Source organism: Haemaphysalis longicornis, unplaced genomic scaffold, assembly GCF_048455015.1.
Source record: "Haemaphysalis longicornis isolate Haplotype H1 unplaced genomic scaffold, Haemaphysalis longicornis Haplotype H1 scaffold_2, whole genome shotgun sequence".
Taxonomy (NCBI): Eukaryota; Metazoa; Arthropoda; class Arachnida; order Ixodida; family Ixodidae; genus Haemaphysalis; species Haemaphysalis longicornis.
Genome location: NW_027526295.1, coordinates 215,228,753 through 215,252,763, shown reverse-complemented (window position 1 = coordinate 215,252,763; position 24,011 = coordinate 215,228,753). Strand labels below are relative to the sequence as shown.

Sequence of the window (24,011 nt, the reverse complement as noted above, 5' to 3'; positions counted from 1 at the left end):
GCCCCAGCAGCAAGCTCTATATCATGGTGTTGGTCTCACTTCAAAACAATCGAACTATCCCATTCTCGCTCAAACGTTGTCATTAAGCTTTCTTCGGGTGGCTCTCCATGGCCTCCATGTCTCTCCATGTCCATGAGGTTTTTGAAAGTGCGTGGCTCCGGTTCCACGGAGTTATTTTCAGCGTCAATGGGGTCGCGGAGGGCCTTGTGGAAGGCACGTGCTCCAGTCTTACGGTGTTATTTTTGCTACAGTTATAGCTCTTTCCTTCTCTTTTTAAGACACAGGAGTTTGTTGCCACGTGGCTAGCTTGATGAGAAAGCAGTATGTTGAGAAGGTCAGAGCGACAAGGTCGCAGATTTATTTTATTTATTTATTTAGTTACCCTAAGGGCTCAAATGGGCGTTACATAGGACGGGGGGGGGGGGGGATTGAGTTGAAAGCCGACACAACATACAATGTTGTAAAAAGAAAAGAATCAACACAACAAAAGTGACATTAGATATCATAAATGCACTAAAGGCATACAATTGCAAAATACAGCGGGAAACATTACATCCACAAAACAAAAAGTGTAAAAGTGACAGTAAATCTCGTATTTGAAAAGCAGGAACACATATTTAAAGCCTGGAAAAGGTGAGCATGATAAAGACAAGTTACAGGGTATTTTGAATCGCTAAAAAAGCGAGGAGTGCGGTTGGAAACGAAGAGGCGTCTGCTTGGTCCACTAGGCTACTAGGTAAAGAATTCCATTCGTTGACTGCCAGTACAACGGGTGAGTTCTGATATTTGTTTGTTCGGGGAAAAATTGGGCTAACTTTGTGAGCGTGGTCGGTGCGTGCGGACGTATATGGTGCCGGGAGGATAAATTTGCGAGTGAATGGTATTGGATGATGGTACAGGGTGTGGAAAAAAAGTTAATCTTGAAAACTGCCTGCGTTGGGTGAGAGGGGGAAGATTAAGTTCGTTCTTCAAGGCAGATACACTCTGGTATCTTCAGTACGATGATAGAATAAAGCGCTCGGCCTTGTTCTGTACGGATTCAAGCATGTTAGTCAGACACACTTGATGTGGACGCCAGATGATTTGCGCGTATTCTAGGGCACCGAGATAGTGCCCCAATGTGCCCTTATTCTGTTACTAGGAATAGAAAAAGATGAAGTGAGTGCAATAGACAGCAGTTCTGAACGTTTTATTTATCCGATCTAGCGGTGCTCTTTGCGTGTATGGCAATCGCGACTGGAAAGTCTGAAGATGGTAAAAACATACAGTCGACGGCACAAGGGAGCAACCTGCGCACCACGCTATAAAGATTAAAGGAAATTTATTACTATAATACTGCATGGTGTAAAATATTCACACAACGAGTCAAGCAAGTGTTCAACAGTAAAACAGGAAGACCAATAAGTGTTCCTACATCAAACTCGATCATGTTTGTAGCCCACTGAGTTCTTCCGGAGAACTTCCCGAGGCTGGATGTAACCGCTGTGCAGGGGAGAGCTTTCGATTACCTCGCGGATTGTGGAAATGGCTGACGTCGGAGCGATGTAGTGGACGGGTGGAAAACCCATGCCATTGAACCCGCAGGCAAAGCTCAGAGAATATGCCCCAGCGTTGTCCATTAGAAGCCACTCGTCGACACGCACATTGAAGAAGAGCTTTTCCACTTCGATGGAGTCAAGCGGATTGCACGTCCCACCCCAGAGACTGGTCAGTACGTCGCGAGGTCTTTCGAGAGGCTCCTGCGGGAGTGTGGGGAAAATGGATGAAACGTTAAGGAATTAAGTAGCCTGAAAATAACTGTGATTTGTTTCTGCTACTTGTTCATCACACGGCGCGTTAATAATACGCGATTACGTTTTTTCATTATATTCAGAGTCTGAATCACTTGGTGGCCCATTGACTCTTAATATTCGCCTGTCGGTGTAAAGCCAGTCATTCAAGTTCACAAATTAAGCATTAACTTCATACCTCCTTGCATAGCTGCAAATGTGGACGAAAGATGAGTCTTCTGCCACCCCTGTCACGTAGCTACGCATTCGCTCTTCGCTCCCACGTACCACTCGCTCTCATCTCCGATCTCGCTCCTCTCGTTATCAATGGATGTTTGTTCAATTGAATTTTCCTGTCTTCGCACTGCTCGCACACCATATATAGGGACATCGTGTATATTTACTGCAAAGCAGTATATGTCTAACCCCCCCACCCCCGCCAGATTTCATTCCGGTGTCATCGATTTACTCGACGCCGCTCCGAGGCTCCTCCTCACTGCCGCTGACACCGCTTTCACAACTATTTTCCCCCTCGCCTCCACCGATGCCACTTCGGCAAGTTGCGCTATCGGCAGCTAACGGCGGTAGTGCGGTTATCAGATGATTGCGAAAAATAACCAGAAGCACGGATGGGCGTAAAGAAATGCACTGACGATTACTATACTCCATAACATAAAATTTGTGCGCAGCGCGAGCTGCAGTCTTCTCGGTCACGGCGCATTTCTGCTGCATCTCAGGAAGCATTCGCGTGATCAGCGAACGCAAGGCGCCATGCGCTACTCTGCTGCTACGAGCAGCGCGCCGCCACCGGCGGCCAGCTTATTGCAAATCGTGTTTGCACCTCCCGCGCAAATACCACATGGTTCGAATTAGCCCTGCAGGAGGGAGGAGCGAGCATGTTGTTGCAAATCGTGTTTGAACCACCCGCGCAAATGTCACGTGGTTTGGATTAGCGGAGAATGGAACAGCGTGTGGGGAAAGTGTCGGGAGAGGGCATTTCTTGGGGGTGACGCATGAGACATGTGTGAGGGAAAGGCAGTGAGACAGACAACCCCGTAGCCGCACGTGTCGTACTCCACCTCACCCCTCACTGGCGCTCCATTTTATTTCTTTCGTCGCTGCTGCGTTCGCTCACTCGGTTACGCGGACATAAACAGACGGTGCTCCCGGGAAGTGCAGGTAGCGGCTACCAAAGGGCCGCGCCCTAAAATGACCGAAACCCGCTGTCGCCGTTTCCGCTCAAATTCCACTTCGCCCCGCAGCTGCGAATCCTTCCCGGTTGAAGAGAAAATTGCCCAGTTGGAACGCCGGCGTAAGCCTATATTTCTTTTTCAGCTTGGAATACCTTCCGAGCGACATTTTCGCCGGTGTCTTTCACGCCTAAGTATGGGAAGAGTCCTTCCATCACCGGTTGCCCGTTTATACGTGCACAGTTTGCGGGTGGAAAAGGGGGAACGTGCATACACAGCTATGCTTCATGCCGCTACCGATGAAATCCCGGTTGTGCTGGTGGGAGATTTAGATGTCGAAATTACATGGCTCAATGCGCTTAGTCGGCTGTCCTCCTTCATCGAGAGGTTCGAGTGTGGGTTGATGTATTACAGACTCCTTACACAGACAGCAAGATGTCTACGATGAGGAAGGGAAACGGACAGCAACATGTTTGTACGTGAGAATAGAGCTGAAGGGCTTCCATGATTTAAATTGTTATGGGACGGATGCATGCCGTTCGTTTCGAGGAAGAAGAGCATGACTTGAAGCGTTGGCCCGAACACAAGCGCGAACGGGCGCAAAAACAACAGAAAGCTGCTGACGCCGCCGTTACCGCCTAAAGTTCAGCTCGTCGAGTAGCGGCGAATCCCTCCCGGATGAACAGCAACTTGTCCGCTTGGAACGCCGGCCTGAGCCAATGTCACTTCTTCAGAGGGCTTTCAGGAGATATTTTCGACCACGTCTGTCACTTCTAAGCACGCGTCCATGACCAGTAGCCGGTTTATGAGTGCAGAGGTTTGTAGTGCAGAATAGGAGGGGTGGGGGGGGGGGGAGAGGGTCTAGCACGCGCAGTTATAGGTTTCATGCCCGTAATAATGAATGGCATGTTTGTTGTGCTGACGCGAGGTTAAACGCGGACGTCAAACGGCCTAATGGTACCTGTCCGGTGTCCTTATTTGAAGAGCGGATTGGGTTGATGTGTTACAAAAATGGTAAGATGTTTACGACGCGGGAGGGACACAGGCAGCTGCATGTTTGTCTGCAAGAAGAAAGCTTGGATCCTTCAAAGGTTCATTCAGCTAATTGTCTAGGAAGTATGCTTCATCGCAAATTAAAACAAACGTGTTTGTTTCCTGCACTCCGTGGACTGCGCCCAGCTTTGCAGGTCATCCTTCTTCACAGACTGGAAGGGCACTATTTTTTTCCTCGTCTCCTGTTTATTTTACTGCGTAGAGCAGTACGAGTGGGTGTCCTGTTCCTTTTGAAGACGTTAATCTCTCTTGAGCTATACTTAAATGCGAAAATTTTAGTCAGTTGGTCTGTCTCTCGATTGGGCTACTGGCCAAAAATTAGAAGAATTTTTGAACGAGACCTTTATATAGGCATAGCCTTTCTATACTACTAAACTTGACGACAATGTTCATACGTGTCAACAATGTTGAACAAAAACTTAGGCCTATCTGAGGCAAATAATAAATGAATAACCGATGTTAGAAAGGTTATATTAAATAAATACATGACTGCCAAATTTTTCCATAGCAAATAAAAAATACTTTTTGAAAAAAATCTTTTGAACTCAAACTGAAAAAGCAATCGCGGAACCCACTCGTAGCCGTGTTCCACGTTCAAAAGTGACAAAAGGATCCAGTATATCGCACGAGCAGTGGAACGCGGCAAAATTGGATTGTTCTGAGCATATTTCCACCTTGTTTATGGTGGGAGAAGCGAAACGGGAGGGGAAGAGCGTGATAGGTGGTCGGGCGGGAGAAGAGAGGCCTTTACGTGGCATGGGCGTCAGAATATAGAGAGTTTTAGCTGACCGTTTTTGACGCTCCGCTATGCTCCCGACGGCCCGCTTAGCAAAACCGGAGCGTCAGAAGCCGAAAGGCTTTTAGCTAAGCGATAACCGTATCTCCCTCGACGGGGAGTGATTCGCGTGACTGGTCGTTTCGCGTGCGCGTGTAAACCAAAACTTCATCCTAAAGGAAACATAAGAATTTGTATTTGGTCGCCCAAACAAAGCAAAATACCGTGTTTCTTGGCCTCATTTAACCTTTTTCTTGTATAATGTAGTTGCTGACATGGTATAATTTTTCTAAATAACAATAAAGAAGCCGATAAACTCTGGAATAGCCAAGCCAAGGCTGCCTTTCTCGGCGCTGCATAGAAGCAGCCCCGCGCTTCAGTCGACGTTTTTCGCTTCCGTTCTACAGATCTTTGAAGTGTGTGGCACCATTGCCTATTCGGAAGCGCTTTCGCGGCTTCGTCGCTAGTGTTTCAACTGAAGAAACTAAGTTCGCCGTAGCGCGCTCGCATCACGGGAGCAGCCATTTTAAAATTCCGTACTGTAGCGTAAGCTGCCGCGACGGTCCGCTAAGAGGCCCCAGTTAGCGGAGCGGGGCCCCGCTCCGGTATCTCCGGTAGCGCGCTAGCGCGCCACGCATGCGCAATGGCGCTCCCGCTTGCTATCGGAGCGGAGCGGACCGTAATCGTCTTTCGACGACATTTTCAGTGAAGTGAGCAGATCCACGGCAATTCTTCGTGCTTGGTTTTATCTAGCAGGTGCTGGAGCTCTTATGCGGCATTTTTAACGCGCATCGTTACCCAATATCAAGAAATCACCTAACATGTTTTCTTAACTCAAAGAACACGGGTACCACTGGTTATAACTGCTGACATGCCTGACTAAAACCAGTAGTCCTAGAAGTTTGTAACGGTTCTGTCTATAAATACTCCTTTCGGATGAACTGTTTCAACTTTTTGTACGTACGACTGAACAGGCAGACAGACAGACAGACAGACAGACAGACAGACAGACAGACAGACAGACAGACAGACAGACAGACAAAAACTTTTGCGTTGAGGTAGCCCAAGAAGGAATGTCCTCTTTATAAGGGGCCATGAAGCCAAAATATAACATTGTTTAATTCAAATAAGGAAGTTTCAGTACCTTATTCAGCTCCACTGCAGCCCCGAAAGACGATTTTTAACCATGAAAACGCAAGATGTATTAAGAAACCGTGTTTCGTGTTACTGTAACGCGTTATGTGCAGGAATGGCGAAATGAAGGCCAGCACTGGGACCTAGTTATCAGTATGTTAACTGCACGTCAGCATTCAAGTGGTGCGATCGAACGGAAGTAGTGGTCACTAGAGGGGAAACTGGCGCTGCGATCGCACGCCTGAATGGGCGTGATGGGTAGTTCTGGATTGGGATTGCCGCTTGATGGCTTCTGGAACTTGCTATGGATTGCAGGCAGTTTTGTTTTCGTGTTGGATTTACATGAACGCATTCGCCTACGCGGGGTGTTGGAAGGAGCGATCAAAAATACGTTTTTCCTTGAACTGCATGCCTCGCGTGCACGACGCTGCCCTGAGTGGAATGTTTTATAACCAGAGTTGCGAATTTGGGTGGGTTATCAATTCGTTGCTGCACAGCGAGCACGAAAACACAAATGACGGCGCTTTGTGCGGCGGAGTTGTCTGCGAATTAGGAGTTGCGGCGCTGCTCATTCGGCAGAGCAATGTATTGTCAAAGCTGGCGACGGTTGCGAATCGCTTGGAACAGCCACACCTTTTGTGCGAACGCCGGCCCCTACGGCGTAGAATAGCAGCACCGGCGGCTGATAGAAACGCAGCTTGATAGAAACGCAACTTCTCCAAAAGTAATCGGTTTCTTTTTTTCTAATGAGCACAAAAATTTTCTTACTATTACGAACCACCAGGGCGGAAACTTTTACAAGTTGTTTTTAAAGAAGTCCGCGTCCTGCTGTAGTTGGCAGAAAATGGCAAACCTGCTCCACAAACCTCGACTCTGCGTCTGCTTTTTATTTAAACGCGCCATTTTATTTCGTACAAAATCGGTTTTTCGGCACTAACTTTCTGGTTCGCCATCTAATTTGTAAACGGAGAACCGGGCAATGAGAACTTTTTTGTCAAAAAACACAATTTGCGCAGCCAGAGGTTTGTTTTGATCCTACGCAATCCGGTTCCAGAACTACCCATCATTCCCATTGAAGCGTAAGCGCCGCTGCTATGTTCGCGTTTACACTAGCGCCAGTTTCCCCTCCAGTTATTTGTATGAAACTCTATGGTGGTCCCACTACAATCGTCCAGTCATGTGTCTTGGCGATGGTTTAGGCCGATGGCCATCAGCCGCACAAACAAGATTCTGTGACGTCACAGAAAAGTTGCCGGAAGGTGGCTGCAATGTCGCCACTGCTTCTAATGTTTTCTTTATTATCTCCATTATTTTTTCGAAGTTTCGCGATACATTTAGTGTCATTGGAATTGAGACAAGGCAATCTTTTTAATAAACCAGACTTGCTTTTCTTTTCATGGGCCCTGTAAAAAGTTTCGTTCATTCGAAAGATTGCCTCGCTGAATAGCACGGACACCTCTATCAACCCAAGGTTATTAGCCAGTGTACAGTCAAAACTCTATATAATGAAGTTGAGGGGAGCCGCGAATTACTTCGTCAAATCGAGAATTTGGGTAAATCGAGTTAGGCGTTTCTTTGTCACTTATATTTGTACATTTGATTATTGCGGCGTCATAATTGCGAAGCGTAAATTCCCCGAAAATAAAATTGCGTGCCGCGCCTGTGAAAAAAGACCATAAGAATTGTTACCTGAAGAATAACGGCCCCCTGTACCGTTATTGTTGATTTCCCACAACTACATTTCCCACCAGTGAAGTCGGAGATGTCTGCTTGCGTGGGCTTTGAAGCAACGGATTTCTCGTTAGTTCGCAATACATCCACGTCGCCTTCCGTACCCTCGTGCGTTTCGGCAAACATCCGCAGCAGATCAAATACATTGTTGCGAACCAGGATAGCGTGATCGAAGTGGATCGTAGTTGGTATCGTGCCGGGGCTATCATGAGGACGAAGTTAAAGGAGAAAGGAAAACTTAGATACAGGTATTTAGATCTCGATCTCAGTTCACAGGCAGTGCGCACCTGTGCGCGAGAAATTTATTTAATTTCTCGTGCTCAGGTGCGCACGCTGGATCCGTCCCCTTTCTCTTCGCTGCTGTCAGGACCGCACCAGCCACCAAAATTCATGCCACTGAGAGCGACGACCACACACTCACACAGAGAGGGTATGTTACCCACTCGCGCAGGTGGCTGTCCGGTTGACTCCGGTGAGGTAATGTGCTTAGGGTTGAAGCACCCTTTGGCCTTCCGATGCTGAAGAGTCGGGAAGAGGTCCGTGTCCCTTCCTCGTAATCTGGCGTCGGGTGGCTCGTTGGAGACGGCATCTCCAGAATCGTCAGACACGGCGCAAATGGCAGAGAAATGATAAACTGCACTCCGAAGAAGAACAGGGAAAGCTCAGCCTGACTCTGAAAGGGAGGTCCCGGCGCTTTTTCGTCTACTTTCCAACGGGGACGTTGCCGGGGTTTGGGACATGCCTGTGATATCTCTCACGTCAATGGCGCGCTGCCGTCACATCTGCTGCACGCTTTGCAGTGGCACTGGCAGCAACGAAGCTGCCCCAAATAAATTTTACCATTTACATGTCGAACTTCTAAACAGTAAACGGGAACATATGCGCTTTTGAGATGATTATGTTAGGCGTCGAAAACTTTTCGAATCCACGCCCGCATCCATTGCGAAGTCACGCTCTAGACTAGCCAACCCGCTCTGCAAAGAAAAATGTCGTGTACCATGTGCGATTCACAAGCGGTGCCACACTGTAGCTGCTTCGCCGTAAAGTTTCTCTGAGCTGTGCTATTACATAACCCTTTGCTGGGTTGGGTGGGTGGTGGTGACTGTGATGAAAGTGCGCTGTGTTCTTCGTAAGCCGTTGTATTGTGAGGTGCTGAGAAACCGTGCGAGATTCCCAGCCCAACTTTCCGAACCTGCGATCTTCCATTTCATCGTCAGAGGATTTACTGCGTGACTTGATGTGTTCGTTTCTTTTTTGCTTTTTTATTTACGCATCACGGTGTGCTCGATGCCTGAGCGAACATGTTTCGTATGCCCAAACGCATCGCCTCTTATCTGTTGGTTTGTGTACCGACCAAGGTGGAGTGGCACTGTGTTCGTGTATCCGCTCTGCAATCATTAAACAAGGCTTATCCTCTCAGGCTAATCAAGTGTACAAGGTTCCCACTGGTTGAATGCGTTCAATAATGTCTTTAACAATGCCTTTAACACGAAAAATCTGATGTAGTACTTCCTAAATTAAAAAATAATGCCGACGCCGGCGCCGCTCTTTTTCGTATTGTAGGAAACACACTTGCTTAATTCAAATATATTGAACAGTTTTATAGTTTTGAATATGCTTTTGTTTCAATTTTAAATTGCGTAAAGTTTCTAAAAACAATATATTAGTAGCTTTTTGCGAAACTGCGGCTTGCGTTAACATGCGTGCTACGTGGTTCTCGGCTGCGGTGTGTACGAGATTTCGGCGCACGTTAAAGATCCCCAGGTGGTCAAAATTAATCCGGAGCCCTCCACTACGGCGCGCCTCATCGCCTGCGTTGCGTCGGCGCGTTAAACCCCACAATCAATCAAAATCTCGGCTGCGGTGGCATGCCTGCGGTGGGAGCCGCTGCGTCGTTCCAGTTTGTGTTGCTTCAGGCTTGTAATTTAACTGCTGGTAAGCTGTCTGCTTTCTGTCCGTGAATTGGAATGCAGTGTTCCATCTCTGCCAAGCAACTGTTGGTGGGTGAGCATCTCTTATCTTACCGGCAGTTGTCGAAAGCCAAATATCGTGCTGTGCTTCGTAACTCCTCAAAAAGTGGTGCACAGCATTGTTATCTTTTGTGAACGCTTCTTTTTTGTAGGATAGAGGTGTTCAGTGGGCAGGTGCCGTGCGTGACGTTGACTGTTCTAGATGACGAGTAGCTGTATTGCTTTCATTGCCGATGTGCTTCAAGATGTACCCAAAAGGTCCACATGTCAACAGTGGATCTGTATTGTCTAATATTAATTGGCGCTTCCTGTATCTAGGCCAACCCACTAAGTTCTCTGTATTTGTCTCATGGGTTAGTAAACACATCCGAGTGGAGCGATTTAAATCCAGCCCTGTAAAACCGGCTTCACAAGCACAAACGCATTGCTAGAAAGACATCTAATAAGGGGAAATATAAGCAGTGTGACAACAAAATGTAGGGTTCTAAAGCCTTTTTTTAAATACCCAATTAGTGCATTACTTCACTTTTTTTATTCTTATTGAGTCTGAAGGTACGAGTCTATCATAATACAAATGTTAATTTGTCGGACTATGTGTTTACTTAGTATGTTAGGTATTGCAATTTTTCATTGAGGGCAGACTTGCCAAAGGATGCTGAAACATCAATACGGTTAGACTTCTCGTCATTGAAGTTTTAGTGGAAATAACTACTGAAATGGCCCCTTGAATGCTGCTCGTCCGGTACCGTTTACATAATTTTCACAACAGTTCTTACAGTGTCCACCATGTGCCCTTAGCAGACAGCCAAAGACTTGTGGAGGCATGCAGAAAAAATTTTGATGCATAATGTTTTCTGAGCATGCCTAGACTGGAGCTACCGATTACAAAGTAGTTCTTTGGTGCATAAGGGTGTGTATTTTGTGAGGCAACCAGTTTCTCAAAAAGAACTTTATTTTATGTTAGCTGAACGTGATTAGCTTTGTGCCTGATAGCCATTAGACTGCAGTTTTCTGGATAATTAAAATCTATCCAATTGTACACTGTTGACAGCTGTTTGTCTTGTGTTACTCTCCAATGGTACATTTTGGGCACCTGTTTTTTCTTTGTCACTCCTTGATTTTGTTTGTTTAGCTGGACTTGTCCTGCCACGAATGATTTCTAATATTTTAAGAGATTCAGTTTCCATTTTTAATGTTTGTTTGCAGTGCCTCTGATGTGTACGGTGGCAAATGTGGCTATCAAACACAGATTTCCTGCTCACATTATTCTCAGCATCTTGTACATAGCTTGTTCTTAGCTTATGAACCTATGATTCCAAGCTATTGCCTTTAAACCTACCTCAAAAACATTAGATTTTAAAACTGATCTTATGCCGGGGTGTCAGCTCAGACCAAGTTATGAATGTATGTGGTACTGAGGGTTCTTTCAGGCATGCCGTTTGTTGCATTTTAAGTTGTCGGATACATAGAGATAACCCAGATGAGGAGAAAGGCGGACCAAGGGGCACCCTTGGCCTGAACAAGGAAGACGAGGATCATCAGAAGCCATGGACATTCTTAGCTATCTAATGTAAATACTGCTATTCTTTCTTATTAGTGGACTTGGCCGTTTTTCATCATCTTATGGTGCCTGGAATGCCGAGAGGGAAGAAGTCAGGGCTAATAAGCCGACGTATCGTGTCCAATCGACAAGAGCAACGTTGGAGACCGCAAGGTGGACGAGGCATTGTTATAATCCGGAAAGAAGAATGCACTAGCTGAAAGTTAAGAACAGCTCATCAGCAACAAAACACAAGGCTTGTGAATTAACCGAAGACGGTGTTGCATACTCCTGGTCTGGAAACTTCAGGCTCACTCTTAGAGTGGCTGCAGTCCAACAATGAGGACTTGAGCAAGCTGAATGCCGAGATCAAAAATGTTTATCCGACGATGCGTTCGACACAATTATGAGATACGATGACGCCGCCAAAGGCATGCTGGGCCAGCTAAAGGCTAAGAAGATATCGCTACGGAATGGTCAACGCCTGCCGGGATGGACAGCCCCAGCACCTTCTGTGGTGGATTCTCAGAGTGACGAGTGTCATCTCCATGGAAGCTTCATGAAGCTCCCAACGCTGCAGCTCCAAACATTCAATGGCGAGTTGTGTCAGTTGCTCAGCTTTTCGACGCAGTTTAAAGGAGCCATGAAGATAAAATGTAAGTTTATTTTATTCGAAAAGTTTCGTGTTTTATAGTGCCCCAGCGCTTTTCCGTGTGCAAACGATGCTTTATTCACTGAGAAATTAATCAATTTAAGTTAAGATTTTAATTTTCCCACTAAATCGTGGGTTTTCATGGTCTGCAATGACATCACAGGAGCGGACCTCTCTGCAGCCGATTGAAAAGCCTTGTTTACCGTTAGTGAACCTAGATGGCGCCACCATGCCATGGCAAGCCGTTTTTTTGCCTTTGGTTTGTTTGTGGCCGCATTTAAACCTGGCTTGTTTTGGTTTAGGGAGAAAAGAATAGTTTCGTGAAACATAGTGCTCGCTCGACAGATATGGTCACGTAAGAACCTGCTGCTTGCGTCATTCGGGCAGTGTCGTCTGAGACAAGCCCAAAGCCTCACAGTCTTGTGCAGCTAAACCAAGCATAGTGCGCACAGTACCAACAGCAGTACCAACAGCAATAGCTCGTTCTTCTAGCTTATAGGGTCTGCCTAATTTGCGTTTGCTTTTGCAAGCCTCCGCTGATTGTAGAGCTGCCTGGTACGACACAATAGGTTCTGCGGCGGGAAATGAGCTAGTGGGTCGCATGGCCATTCCCTTTTTTCCTAATTCTGTCGCTTATTTGAGCGAAGTTTACGTTAAAAGTGGTGTCAGTGTTATTCGAATTAGGCAATATTTTGAATGAATCAAACTTGTCTTTTCTCTTCATGGCTCCTTTAGGGAAGCCGTCCACAAAAATCCCACCATGAACAATTGACGAAGTTTCATTACCTTTGGTCGCTGCTTTATGTTTCAGCTGCAGCATCCATTGCCAGGCTGCAACCGACGTTACCCAGATACCGTGGAAATTCTATTGCGACGCTTTGGTGATACGCCGGATTGTACAGGAACATCAGGTGCAGCTTCAATCTCTCCCTTCAGTGCTATCATCGCATGATGCTGGCGGGCTCCAGCGACTGCTGAACCACATGCAGTGTCACGTGCACGGTCTGGCAGCCCTGAAGGTTTCTTCACACGCGTACTCTACAATGACGGCAAGCGTGCTTCTGACATTTTAAGCAAACACTAGGTCCCCTTGGGTGGCTAGGCATTCTGCAGCTGAGCCCAAGGACGTGGTTTTGACTCCTGGCCGCGGCAGCCGCTTTTCTGATGGAGGAAAAAAGCAAAAATTCCCGTGTGTTCGAAATTTCAGCGTACGTTAAAGATCCTAATGTGGTAACTCGATGGAGAGACGAAGTAACAAAATCTGGGGGCAAAGAATGGACTCGGGTGGCTCAGGACAGGAGCTGTTGGAGGTCAATGGGAGAGGCCTTCCCCCTGCAGTGGACTCAAATAATCTATTGGTGATTGATGCTGGTGGGTATGTGTGCCCTTGTGTGTTTCCTCAGATGGGATGTACTAGAAAAGCAGCGGTAAGAACTGACCACAGTTACAAGTACAGAGCCAAACATGACGTAAAAATATCGAGCAATGCGCAACCTTCTCGTCGCAAGGCAAAAGGTAGATTTGATGCTGTAAAATAATTGCAACCAATGCGTTTGAACAGTGAAAATGAACCTACACTACACTATTTCAATGGCATTACTTTTAGACAGATGCTCCTAATTTGACATGACAGACAAAATGCAAAACTGGCTGGTAGTGCCTATTGAAAGCTGGATTTCAGTTTTAGTGCCTATTGTTACACCTAAATATTCTTTTTAGTTCTGAAAATTTGCAAGACAAGTGTCAAATTTTTGATCTTGCCCAGAGTTTTTCATTTTCATTTTTGCAAACAAAGCAACATCACTGATCAAAAATTTACCGCAAGGCTGAATGTTGCCCGTCAACTTTCTTTAGAGGGACATTAAAGGCTAAATATTGTGCTGTTGGAACTGTTGGAACTGAAGTTTTAATTCTGCTTTGTGACCGATGACGCTCTATTTGCAGGGAATACAAAAATCATGTAGCCCCTTCATTTCCCTCCCATCTTGAATAATGTAGCAGAATGGGTATGAACTGCCACGTAGTTCTTGCTAAAACTTAAGCAGGTTTGGTCCCTTTTACAGAAACTGTTAACGACCACAGTTAAAGGCAAAGCTGATGCCTAACTTAGTTGCCTATTTGCTGGTTGTAGTACACTACAATAATGAGCAACAGATGTTCCATGTACTATACTTGGTCGTTATGATTTAAGGCACCCATAAAGTCGAGGCTCTTGTATACAGCCGTTCTGAGTGAATCTGTCGGCACTTCACTTCCACAAAAATGGTACATTCTAATCTGTTATTCCACCGATGCATGGCTCTAAGCATTACTAGCCTTTTATTGTGGTAATATTGGCACGGAAAACACAGCAAGTATTTCACACCCTGCAAGTTCTTCAGCCGAGAAAATAGAGCAAAGGCAAACATCTGTATCCAGCACGTAAGAAATGCTGTACATAATGGCTCTGGTGATTGTCATCAGTAAGGCAGAGAATGGGACATAAAATTGAGAGCAATAAGTTACACTTTGTTGAAACTGCAGTTTCGAATATCGCTGCTTCATATTTAGGGGACATGAAAAAATACTTGCAAACTGTGTACTTAAAAGCACCTTAATTGTATTTGCAGAGAGAGGGATGTTCACAGCCTGTTATGTTTGTAAACTCCATTGGCATTACATTTCACCCAGCATCAAAAAAGAAAAGCACTGCACTTTCACTGCATAAATATGCAGACGCACTAAAAAAAACAATGTTTCGTCACCCAAACAATAACCCCACTGCCCTAGCTTTGTGATCACTAAGCGTTGCACAACTACAAGCTGCGAGAAAGAACTGTATAGAACCCATCGAACAGGAGGTTTAGATCACAAGTTTTGGTGGTAGCAGGAGTCAGTGCGCCCATGAATTTTGTGGAGAGCTGTACAGCTAGAGTGTCGTATTGCTGCCTGAATTGCAGTGCCACACAATTATTGTTTACTAGTCACTCTTGTCCATTCTTTTATGGCTACGAAATCGAAAAGAAATGAAGAGAACCACGCGCAATAAATTGCTTGTATTCAAGCGCATTCTTTGGGTATAACAGAACAATATAACAGTGCTGGTTCGTAAAACCAGTGGAGTTAAAAATTTAAATGCAACGTAAAAAACAATGAAACCGAAAATTTCTGTTCTGAACAAGAGATGAATTTTTGCTAGAAACTAAGCAATAGTACAAATTTGTACAAAGGTGTACTCGCCTTGCTAGTACTACTTGAAAGATTTCAGCGGGCAGCCTTTGAATGCATTTTTTTACCACTCGTGCTAACGAACTTCGGTTACACATTCAACCCGTCTAGCCCGTGCAATTGTCTCGCCATAATCGCTAGCAGTACGCAAGCTGAGTGAGTACAGCAGGAATAAACAAATTCACAAAAACATGACGGCGAAACTGCAGACTTTGTTAATCTCGACATGACATTGTTCAACAAGTGGAAATCTAATACATTTGATTAGCCTGAGATGAAAAGCCTGGTTTCATTCTTTCAGCGCGCATACAAGAACATATAGGGCCGCTGCGCCTTGATCACTACAAAATCCAAAATAAACGGCGATGCGTTTGGACATACGAAACATGTTCACTCATGCTAATGCGTAGATAAAAAGAAAAAAAACGGACACATCATGTCACGTAGAAAATTTCCTGGCGACTATACGGGCAATCGCGGGCTTCAAGAAGTTTGGCTGGGGATCTCGCACCGTCCTTCAGCATCGAACAATGGTAACTCTTCTGAATCACAACGCGAAATTTTTTAAAGTCACCATCACCCACACAACCCAGCCGGCGGTTCTGGGGTTCCACACACAGAACCTGGAGGGTTTGTTTCACAACTGGTACACACCACGGCAGCTGTCACCAGCTGTGACAAAGCATTTCGGATCGGCTAGAGCGTGACTGCGCAATGAATGCCGCCGTGGATTCAAAAATTTTTTCGGCGCCGAACGAAACCATCGCAAAAGCGCATAAATTCCCGATGAACAGATGAACACATTATCTCGATGAATTATAGAATGTATTTGAGACAGCTCTTCTGCTGCTACTGCCACTAGAAAGTGCGTAGCGGATGTGACGGCTGCGCGGCCTCGACGTCAGATACTTCAGAGGCCCCGAAGGCCACGCCCCCGTTGGAAAGTAGACGAAACGGAATAGCGCCACCCGGCAGACGGCAGGCTTTGGTGATAGATCCGAGAATATCCAAGAAAATGGTTGTCACAACAGCATTCATCACTTGACCTTATGTCGGTACAGGTGTTTCGAAATCTCGAACGTCTTCGTCAGCGTCTTCAGCCGCCACTTCTTCAGCGCTTTCTTGCGTGAGGCGTTCCCCGATGAAGTAGCGCGGATGATGTCATCCTTCCCTTTCAATATCGTAGAAAGAGTATCTGGAATGTCATGTGCGGCAGCTACGTCACATTTCTTTTGTCCATTTCTTACTCCGCGAATCACGTGCCTTTGCTCGTCCAATGTAAGCCTTTTTCCTTTTCTTAGAGGCTCTATGTCCGACATGCTCGTTACAAGGTTTTGCTGTGCTCTTGCTTGCACACATCACATCCGCGCACATGAGTAGTAATGCTAGAGGGGCTGCAGGCTTACCAACTTAAACTTCACAAAAACAACGAGTTCTAACTGAGAACGATGTAAAAAAGGGCATTAGCGCGGAAACTGCTCCTGAACAGTGGCGCAGGAACAACCCAAATACGACCTGAAAAATCCCACCGCCGAGGACCAATACGAATAGCGCCAGTGCCATCTATGAAGTGCGGACAAAACTTTTTATACCGCTGGCGCCATTTGGTAAATTCAACTCAAAATTACAACTCCTGTTTTGCGCCGAGCAGTTTTTTGTGAAAGCGGGACACGGGTGCTCGCGATATTACCTTTTGGGCACCATAAATTAATTTTAAGGCGTTATCTACAAAACAGACAAAATATTAACACTTTCTATAAGCTTTGTATAAGCCCGGAGCGATCATGATATTCGTTTCGTTATTTCGAGTTACCCAAAGCATTGCGCTCTATGGGCGTCCGAGGAGGAATCTGGATGCCTTCGTTAAATCGGGGCTTTCGCAAAATCGGGTTTCGCTCAATCGACTTTTGACTGTATAATTAGGAAAAAAAGAATAGCCATGCGATCACTGGCTCATTTCCCGCTCTAGAACCTATGACGTATCATGGGCAACTGAGCAATTGGCTGAGGCTGGCAAAAGTAAACGCAAGTTAGGCAGGACTTATAAGCTTGTAGAACGAGCTATTTTCGCTCAAATGTAATGTATGTTCATTTTGTAGCAGTAAGAATGGTGGATAAACAATGGAAGTTACGAAAGTACACGTAAACTACATAAACATTGAAGCACCAGTGCGTATTGCTGTTGGTACCGCGTGCACTATGCTTGTTATAGCTGCACAGCAGACCCGCGCCTTGGGGTCGTCTCACACCAGACTAGCCGATTGGCGTAAGCGACATTATCTCACGTGAACCTGTTTGCCGAGCCTACGAAATGTTTCCCGAAACGATTACTACCAACCGTAACTAAAACAATCCAAGCGCAAGTATGGTCAGATACAAAGCGAGGGCGGACAACTGTCCTGCGCAGGACTGACAAGGCGTTTCGCAGTACGCTCCAAACTAAACAGCGCACTATCGTTCGCTTGAAGACTGCTCCTGGTTCTGTCATCGCAGAAAAAAAAGCAAGTTCATGGGTTTTTGCAGCGCCCCCTTTCCATAGAGGCGACTTCCCGTGCAAGCCAGGTGAACTTCCCAAGCGTTGTAGTCCCACACAAGGGCCGAGGGCCAGGCAGGGGAGTCGCTTGTACCTATTTTACCGGTAGGTGCCCGGCGCCACCAAGGCACACGAATGCACATGGTGCGTATACCACAGCCACGGTGGACGCTCAACTCGCAACCGGCTGTGGCAGGACATGCCGCCAGACTCTTTGACCACCAGCAATGGCGGAACGCAGCATGATGGCCGGGGGCCCCGCCAGATGGACAAGGTTCAGGCGCCCCTCGCAAGGGTAAAGGCAGCTTTCCAAACGTGGATTCCCCTTTCAAGGTTCCGCACTGGACGGGGGACGCCTTTACCCATTAAAGAAGTCGGTGGGTGCCCGGCAGTACGCGGATTTGAACCGGGTACCTCCCGCATACGAGGCAAGTGCTGCACCGTTGAGCCATCGCTGAGCCATCGCGGAGCCAAACATACAATTTGTCTGGAGAAACAAAAATTAACTTAGATGGATTAATTTCTGTGAACAAAGCATCGTTTTCGGCAGTACAAGCGCTGAGGAACTATAAAACACCAAATCTTTCGAATAAAACAAACTTGTATATAATATTGCATGGCCCCTTTAAAGAAATTCCGCGTGTGCAAGGACACGCGTTGCTAGGCAACGCCAGCCGGGGTCGCCAGCGGTGGCATTTTCAGCCTCTCGTCTATTTTCATTATTCACTCCAAGGTTGCTGCCTTATTACCACTGCGACTACTTAAGAACTAGAAGAGGCTGTATTAGTGACCATTCTAGGCAAACCGGCTGCATTGTGCGTCAACACAGAGCACAGTAGCTTCACAGGGTGCTCAGAAGACGACTTAATAGATAGGAAATAAGTGTATATGTAGCCGGTTTGCGGCTCAGCAGCCTTATCTCCTCGCCTTCCGGCAGCTTATCATCTCATCGTCTTACAGTTGTTTCAGGAATAGGCGCAGCTATATCTTTCGATGATATCGATGCTGAGCGTCGCGATGAACAACCGCATAACCGACAGCCGTGCTAATCATTCGTTTGTTGACCACGAAGTTGGGGCTTAAGTACCAAACAAAAAACAGCAATTCAACCACAAAGCACTTTTTCGCTTGAGGGCTACCTTTTGCATTCAGGACATCAGGAGCGTTTAAAGGGTCGGACAACCGACTTTTGTCGAGTATATTTTCTTTATCCCAAAATGAAAGGGGATCTCTTAACACCCCTTAACCCGAAACGGTTTTGCTGATAACATCCTAGAACTTTCAAAATCGGAATTTTTCGATTTACGAGCCATGAATGTGACGCCAGAAGAAATGATGGCACCCATGACAGTGAGCCAAGGGGCAATACACTTTTAACTGCCCGTGAGATAAAAAAATGTATTTAAAAACTTGTCCCCGGCTAAAACAACAGTGATGTGCAAACTTTCCTATAACTTCATGCGGTTTTTGAATAACGCGTTGAAATCGACGAAGTTGTTTGGACACGTAACGAGCTGTGACGTTTAGACACGACGTGTTGCCACATTTGACAATTCAGAAATTTTAGTGCGAAATTAAATTTACTTCCACTTGTTCATTTAAAAATTTCTTGCTGCTACCCCAGTATATAAAACGCTGGCTTTCATAGGAGCTAGACGACATACACTCCACAAAAATCGGCTGTCTGTGTCTTTAACGCTATGGAAGCGTATACGCGATTCCACAAGCCCTATCAAGACCTGTGTGCCTGTGTGTCATACGGAACTATTTCACATACCTCCAGAGGCCAGACCTGGATATCCAAGCAGTGGTACAACTGGCGACAGATGCAGTTTTGATTGGTTTCGTTGAGGAAAACGTCCTGATGCGGATGAGGAACACCTGTGGTACAACGTTTGAAGGCAGGTTTTAAAATTTTCTTCAACCCTGGGTAGGAAAGTGAAAGAAAATAAAGGACAGAACACTGGTTCGTTCATAAGAATGAGCTAACATCGCATTCATCTGCCTCGCAAATGAGAGGATCTTCCCGACGAGCAAGTTTTTCTCCGGCATCAGGAGCCCGCGACCTGGCGTTTCTCCGTCACCATTAGGGTACGTTAGGGTTAGGGTTAGGGTAAGGAAAGGGGCAGGGTAGATGGCTGAGATTAGAGTGAGCGAAAGGAACAGGGGAGCTAGTGGGGGAGCAGGGTGTTAGATGAAGATAACCCCGTAAAGGTAACGGTAAGATATACACGTAAGGTTGATGGTAAGGCGAAAATTTTTCATTTGAAGCGGGAGCTTTGTGAAGTTACCCAAAGAAAATGCTCTCACCGTCCACTAAAACCTGCCGGCTTCTCTTGCCCATTACACGCACAGCAAGAACATACGCCGACGAGACATAGAATTGGCCGGGCTCGGCAATAATTTGCACTCCGCTTGATGCCGGGAAGTAGAGGTCGGTTGCCCGTCGCACGCAGTCGCAAACCTGCAACATGATCACCAGTGATTAGTGTCATCTGAACAAAGCGCATCAATATCATGTTTTATCACCTTCGTGAGAAGTGGCAGTCTTTTGAGCGCATAACAACATAGTGCATAACATTGAACTAGGTCGTTTTTCGCGAACAAAAAGGATAAGAAAAGATTTAGCAGAAAATTTTTGTTTCCAAAACGCTGGAATTGTAATTAAAAGGAACCCATGCAGCACTAACAGAGCCGATAAATGCTTTCACTCTTTCGTTCGGGCATGGAAATGCTGTTTAAGTTATCGCCAGCACATAGCGGCTTTCTGTGAATTTACTTGTTGCTGCAGGTACATTTTCCAATTTCTGCTTTGCCTTTGACCTGATTTTTTTTTGACGTGAGCATCAAATTCATTTGTTACTCCTAACGAAACGAAGCCCGAAAAGGCTACGATACCGCTTGAATGACGCCATTCAAAGACTCAAACAATTCGTAGACCGTGGCAGGGGGAAACTCTTTTTTAGCAAGTTCTAAATTGAGCTCGGGTGTTTTGCAGTAACTTAATGTTACTACTGGATGCGCTTATTGTGTACGTTTTGAAAGAACTTCAGATTTTGAAAATGTAAAAAGGGGGTTTTGTGGGGTCGCTTTAACGGGAGCCTAAAGTGTAAAAAAAGAACGTGGCCAAAATTAACAAAGTACAGTGCTGTGCGCACGATTCTGAGCTCCAGCTATTCTTTATTATCTCAGCACATTGGGAACAAGTGGAGACGGTCTTTTTTAACATTACGATTTTGGACAGCCTCAACTGAAATGGTGAAATTGGATTAGCGAAACTTTTCTACAGTTTTTCTGGGAAAATAATACTAGTATGGTGAGAAATGTCTGTTTAAAATTTTTTGGGACACTTAGGAACTTGGAATGTAGCTTTGGCGAGAGCATTACGGCTCGATCGCTGAACGTGTCCTTCCATTACTACGACCATCTTTCAACAGCGGACCTATTGCCGGTCAAGCTTTTTCGTCCGTCTGCTGTAGGTCATGGGTCACGCAGTGGTAGGGGCAAGTTCCCAGACCCACTGATGAAAGGTGAAGGCCTTGCAGGGGTGGATTCCTCTTCCTCCAGCTAGGAGAGGGAGATGGGAGGGGGCCTCCCGCTGCTAACGTTTACCTGATGACTTCTTTGCTCGAACCGTAGAATTTATGTGCCGAGGACCTTGCCGTTCTCGGGCGATGAAGTTGCCGTTATCGGGGGAGCGTTCGTTGGCGTTACAGCCGATACAAGAGAACCACAGCGGCACTCTTTCAGCAAATTTCCCACTGGGTGGAGCTTGGAATAATTTTGTGCCTGTTTCTCTTCCACAGACTAGTACGACTCCGTACATACCCACCTTCGCAACGTATATGAAAGAGCGACTTTAGTGGGAACGGGCTTCGCTACTTGCCCAAGTGCTACTTTCGTCATCAGCATGGTCAAGTTACTGACGTAGGCCTCAGTGCATTACTCTAACACACATTTCTAAGCCGAAGGACACAACACCTTTACTGGGTCCACACTTAGTACAGTCACCGCGCTGTGGGGGTGTTGGCGGTGGTGTTCACCTGGCATTACGCGTGTCCCTGGTTGAAATTGTACCCACAGCCAACGATTTTCTTTTAAACTGAGGGGCTTCCCTGAGAAATGCTGAAAAGGGTGTTATACGTAAAACATAGTTCACACCTTGTGGTATATTTCCATGCTTCGTACTCCTCCAGGGAATCCTCCTCCGATGTCGAGTACCGTCATAGGCTTTCCAACCTCAACTGCGATGTCAAAGACTGCTTTGGCTCGCTCGATGCTGCGCGTGTAGATCTCCGGACTCTTGTAGGCCTCTCCGACATGAAAGCTGCGCAATGGAAGGCTAATTTCAAGAGAACCAAAGCCCTCTCTTGAGATATAGATGATTCAAACGCGAAGCTTCATACCTGTAGATGGCAACCTGCCAACACTCGGTGATTTTGCTTGCCAAAGTTGTTATTTCGTGTTTTGCTTTTAAAGCAAAGCTTTCTACCGCTACCAGCCAACGGTTCTTTCGTGACGTAGGAGGCAATAAACTCCCAACGTGGCGGGGGCGGCGGTAGCGTGGGGGGGGGGGGGGGGGAGAAAAGGCGGCGGAGGGTTTCACTCCCGCAGCACATTGTAGATGGCACGGCGAATTTACCCAGCGTTCCCCGCGCGCTAGAGCGGCTCACCTCGGCGGTCGCGTCGACGGGACCATTCCGTCAGCTTTGTCGTCTGCTTCAGCGACGGCTGTTTTGCGCCTGCTTTGGCGCAGCTTCGCGTTCATTGCGCACTTTGTTCGCACGGATGATTAACTTGTTCGGCAGCACCTCCTGGGTATCCCGGATCCTACGGAATTATATGGTCGTACGGCAAAGGTACCTTAATGATTGGTTTCCAGGGCGGGAAAGCCATATATAGAGACCATATACAGACATCTGGCCGCTGGAGAAACGCTATAGAAACGCACTGCTTGCCCCGAATGGGACTCCATCTTCTAAATTGGTGAATACCAAGTCGGTCGTGTTTTAACAGGTATTACAAAAGGCGAAAGGAGCAACTGGCTCGGATAAATAGCGATTATAAAAGTTTCCTCAGCTTTCTCGCAATTCTCAAACTTACTAAAATAACTAGTTTAAATCGGTATAAATGGGAATCACTAATCTCACATGCCGATTTGTTTCGGTGTCCACGCTTGTGTCGCGCGGTGGTGTAGCCCCAGGCTAGCACAACAGGATGGCTCGGTTCCGCTTTCTCACCTTTCGAAAGACGCCCCTCGCTTGAAAAACATTCATTCTCGCGCCGAAATGACGGCCCTTCAATGCAAAGAATGGCCCGGTGGGAACTGACTTATACGAGTTCAAGCCTCCCCTCTGAACATTCGCACGTGCACAGACAAGCTTCACGTAAAAAGAAAGAATCTCCACGTAAACCCGGATTGATTAAGTTTTAAATGAATGGACGTGCTGGAAAATAAAGAATGCCAGCCGAGCAGCCAGGCGAGCAGGTAGCAGTGTCTAATACTTATGTACTTTGTAGTTTGCATCGCTAAAAAATTGGTCTCTAGTGATCCGCAAGTTCTCGATGCTGGCCAGTATTATGTATACCGAGCGGTACAATCGGTATTGATTGGTACGACTACTATACATTTTATGCGAGCAATCGCAGTTCGCACTGTGAGCGAAACTAAGCTGGAGAGGGTGGAGAATAGATGTAGCACCAGCTGACAGAGCGCGCCGTCCGTACATGCACAGCAATTTTTCGACACGCTGGCTCCCAGTGTCGCCGACTGTTATGGGAAGGCCGCTATCTTTTAAGCTGGTAACGTTTCTCGCATGCAACCTGAGTCAAAGTCACCTCCAAAATCTAAACTGCATCGACCGTGTCGAAGCGGCGCAATACTTATTTTTTTGCTTTTGTTACATGTTTCTGACATTGTACTCAACATCACAGAACTAAAAAATATTAACATATTAAACATGTTAGTATGCCACCAACACAACTAAACAATATTTACTAATGACACATGTAAGGTGACATCAGCCCCTTAGTGGGCCGGCTTTGTCATTAAAATTTTGATTGGAGTCAGGGGTTCAACACTTGGGACCCACTAAGAAACGGGTTCTTTTGCTCTCTGCACTCAAAAAACAACTTAGATGCATTCTCTCGGAAGCACTTCCGCGACGGCCTCGCATTCGCTTCATTTTGAAGCGAGGCCAGGAACGATAGACGTCGGCTTCATAACGCGAGGGACCCAAGTTCGATTCCGACCACGGGGAGCGCTTTTTCAGGTTGCCGTTGAGGAGCTTGATGTGCTTTTGTAGAAACCCATGATGTTGGTTGGCTTTCCTGTCGTGCGTTTTGGGCTGTACGATATGGATTTTGAGCCTTGACTGTTGACTTCAAAGGTATTGACTTTCGTAAGCTTCGCATTTCAACTATCTTTCACTTCAACCACGACGATATCATCACCGTC

General features: G+C 46.3%; 1 protein-coding gene across 1 annotated transcript in view; it reads right to left on the bottom strand.

Annotated features, from left to right (window-relative positions):
* Positions 1 to 1,138: 1,138 nt before the first annotated feature.
* LOC144168499 (ornithine decarboxylase-like) overlaps positions 1,139 to 24,011 on the bottom strand; it is an 80,462-nt gene continuing 57,589 nt past the window's right edge. Inside the window, exons 7-10 of the mRNA XM_077697469.1 lie at positions 21,716 to 21,881; positions 19,865 to 20,018; positions 19,332 to 19,435; positions 1,139 to 1,739 (exon numbers count right to left, since the gene is read on the bottom strand). Coding sequence (XP_077553595.1) covers positions 1,416 to 1,739; positions 19,332 to 19,435; positions 19,865 to 20,018; positions 21,716 to 21,881 — 748 coding nt within the window. The 3' untranslated portion in view covers positions 1,139 to 1,415. The remainder of the gene's footprint in view (positions 1,740 to 19,331; positions 19,436 to 19,864; positions 20,019 to 21,715; positions 21,882 to 24,011) is intronic.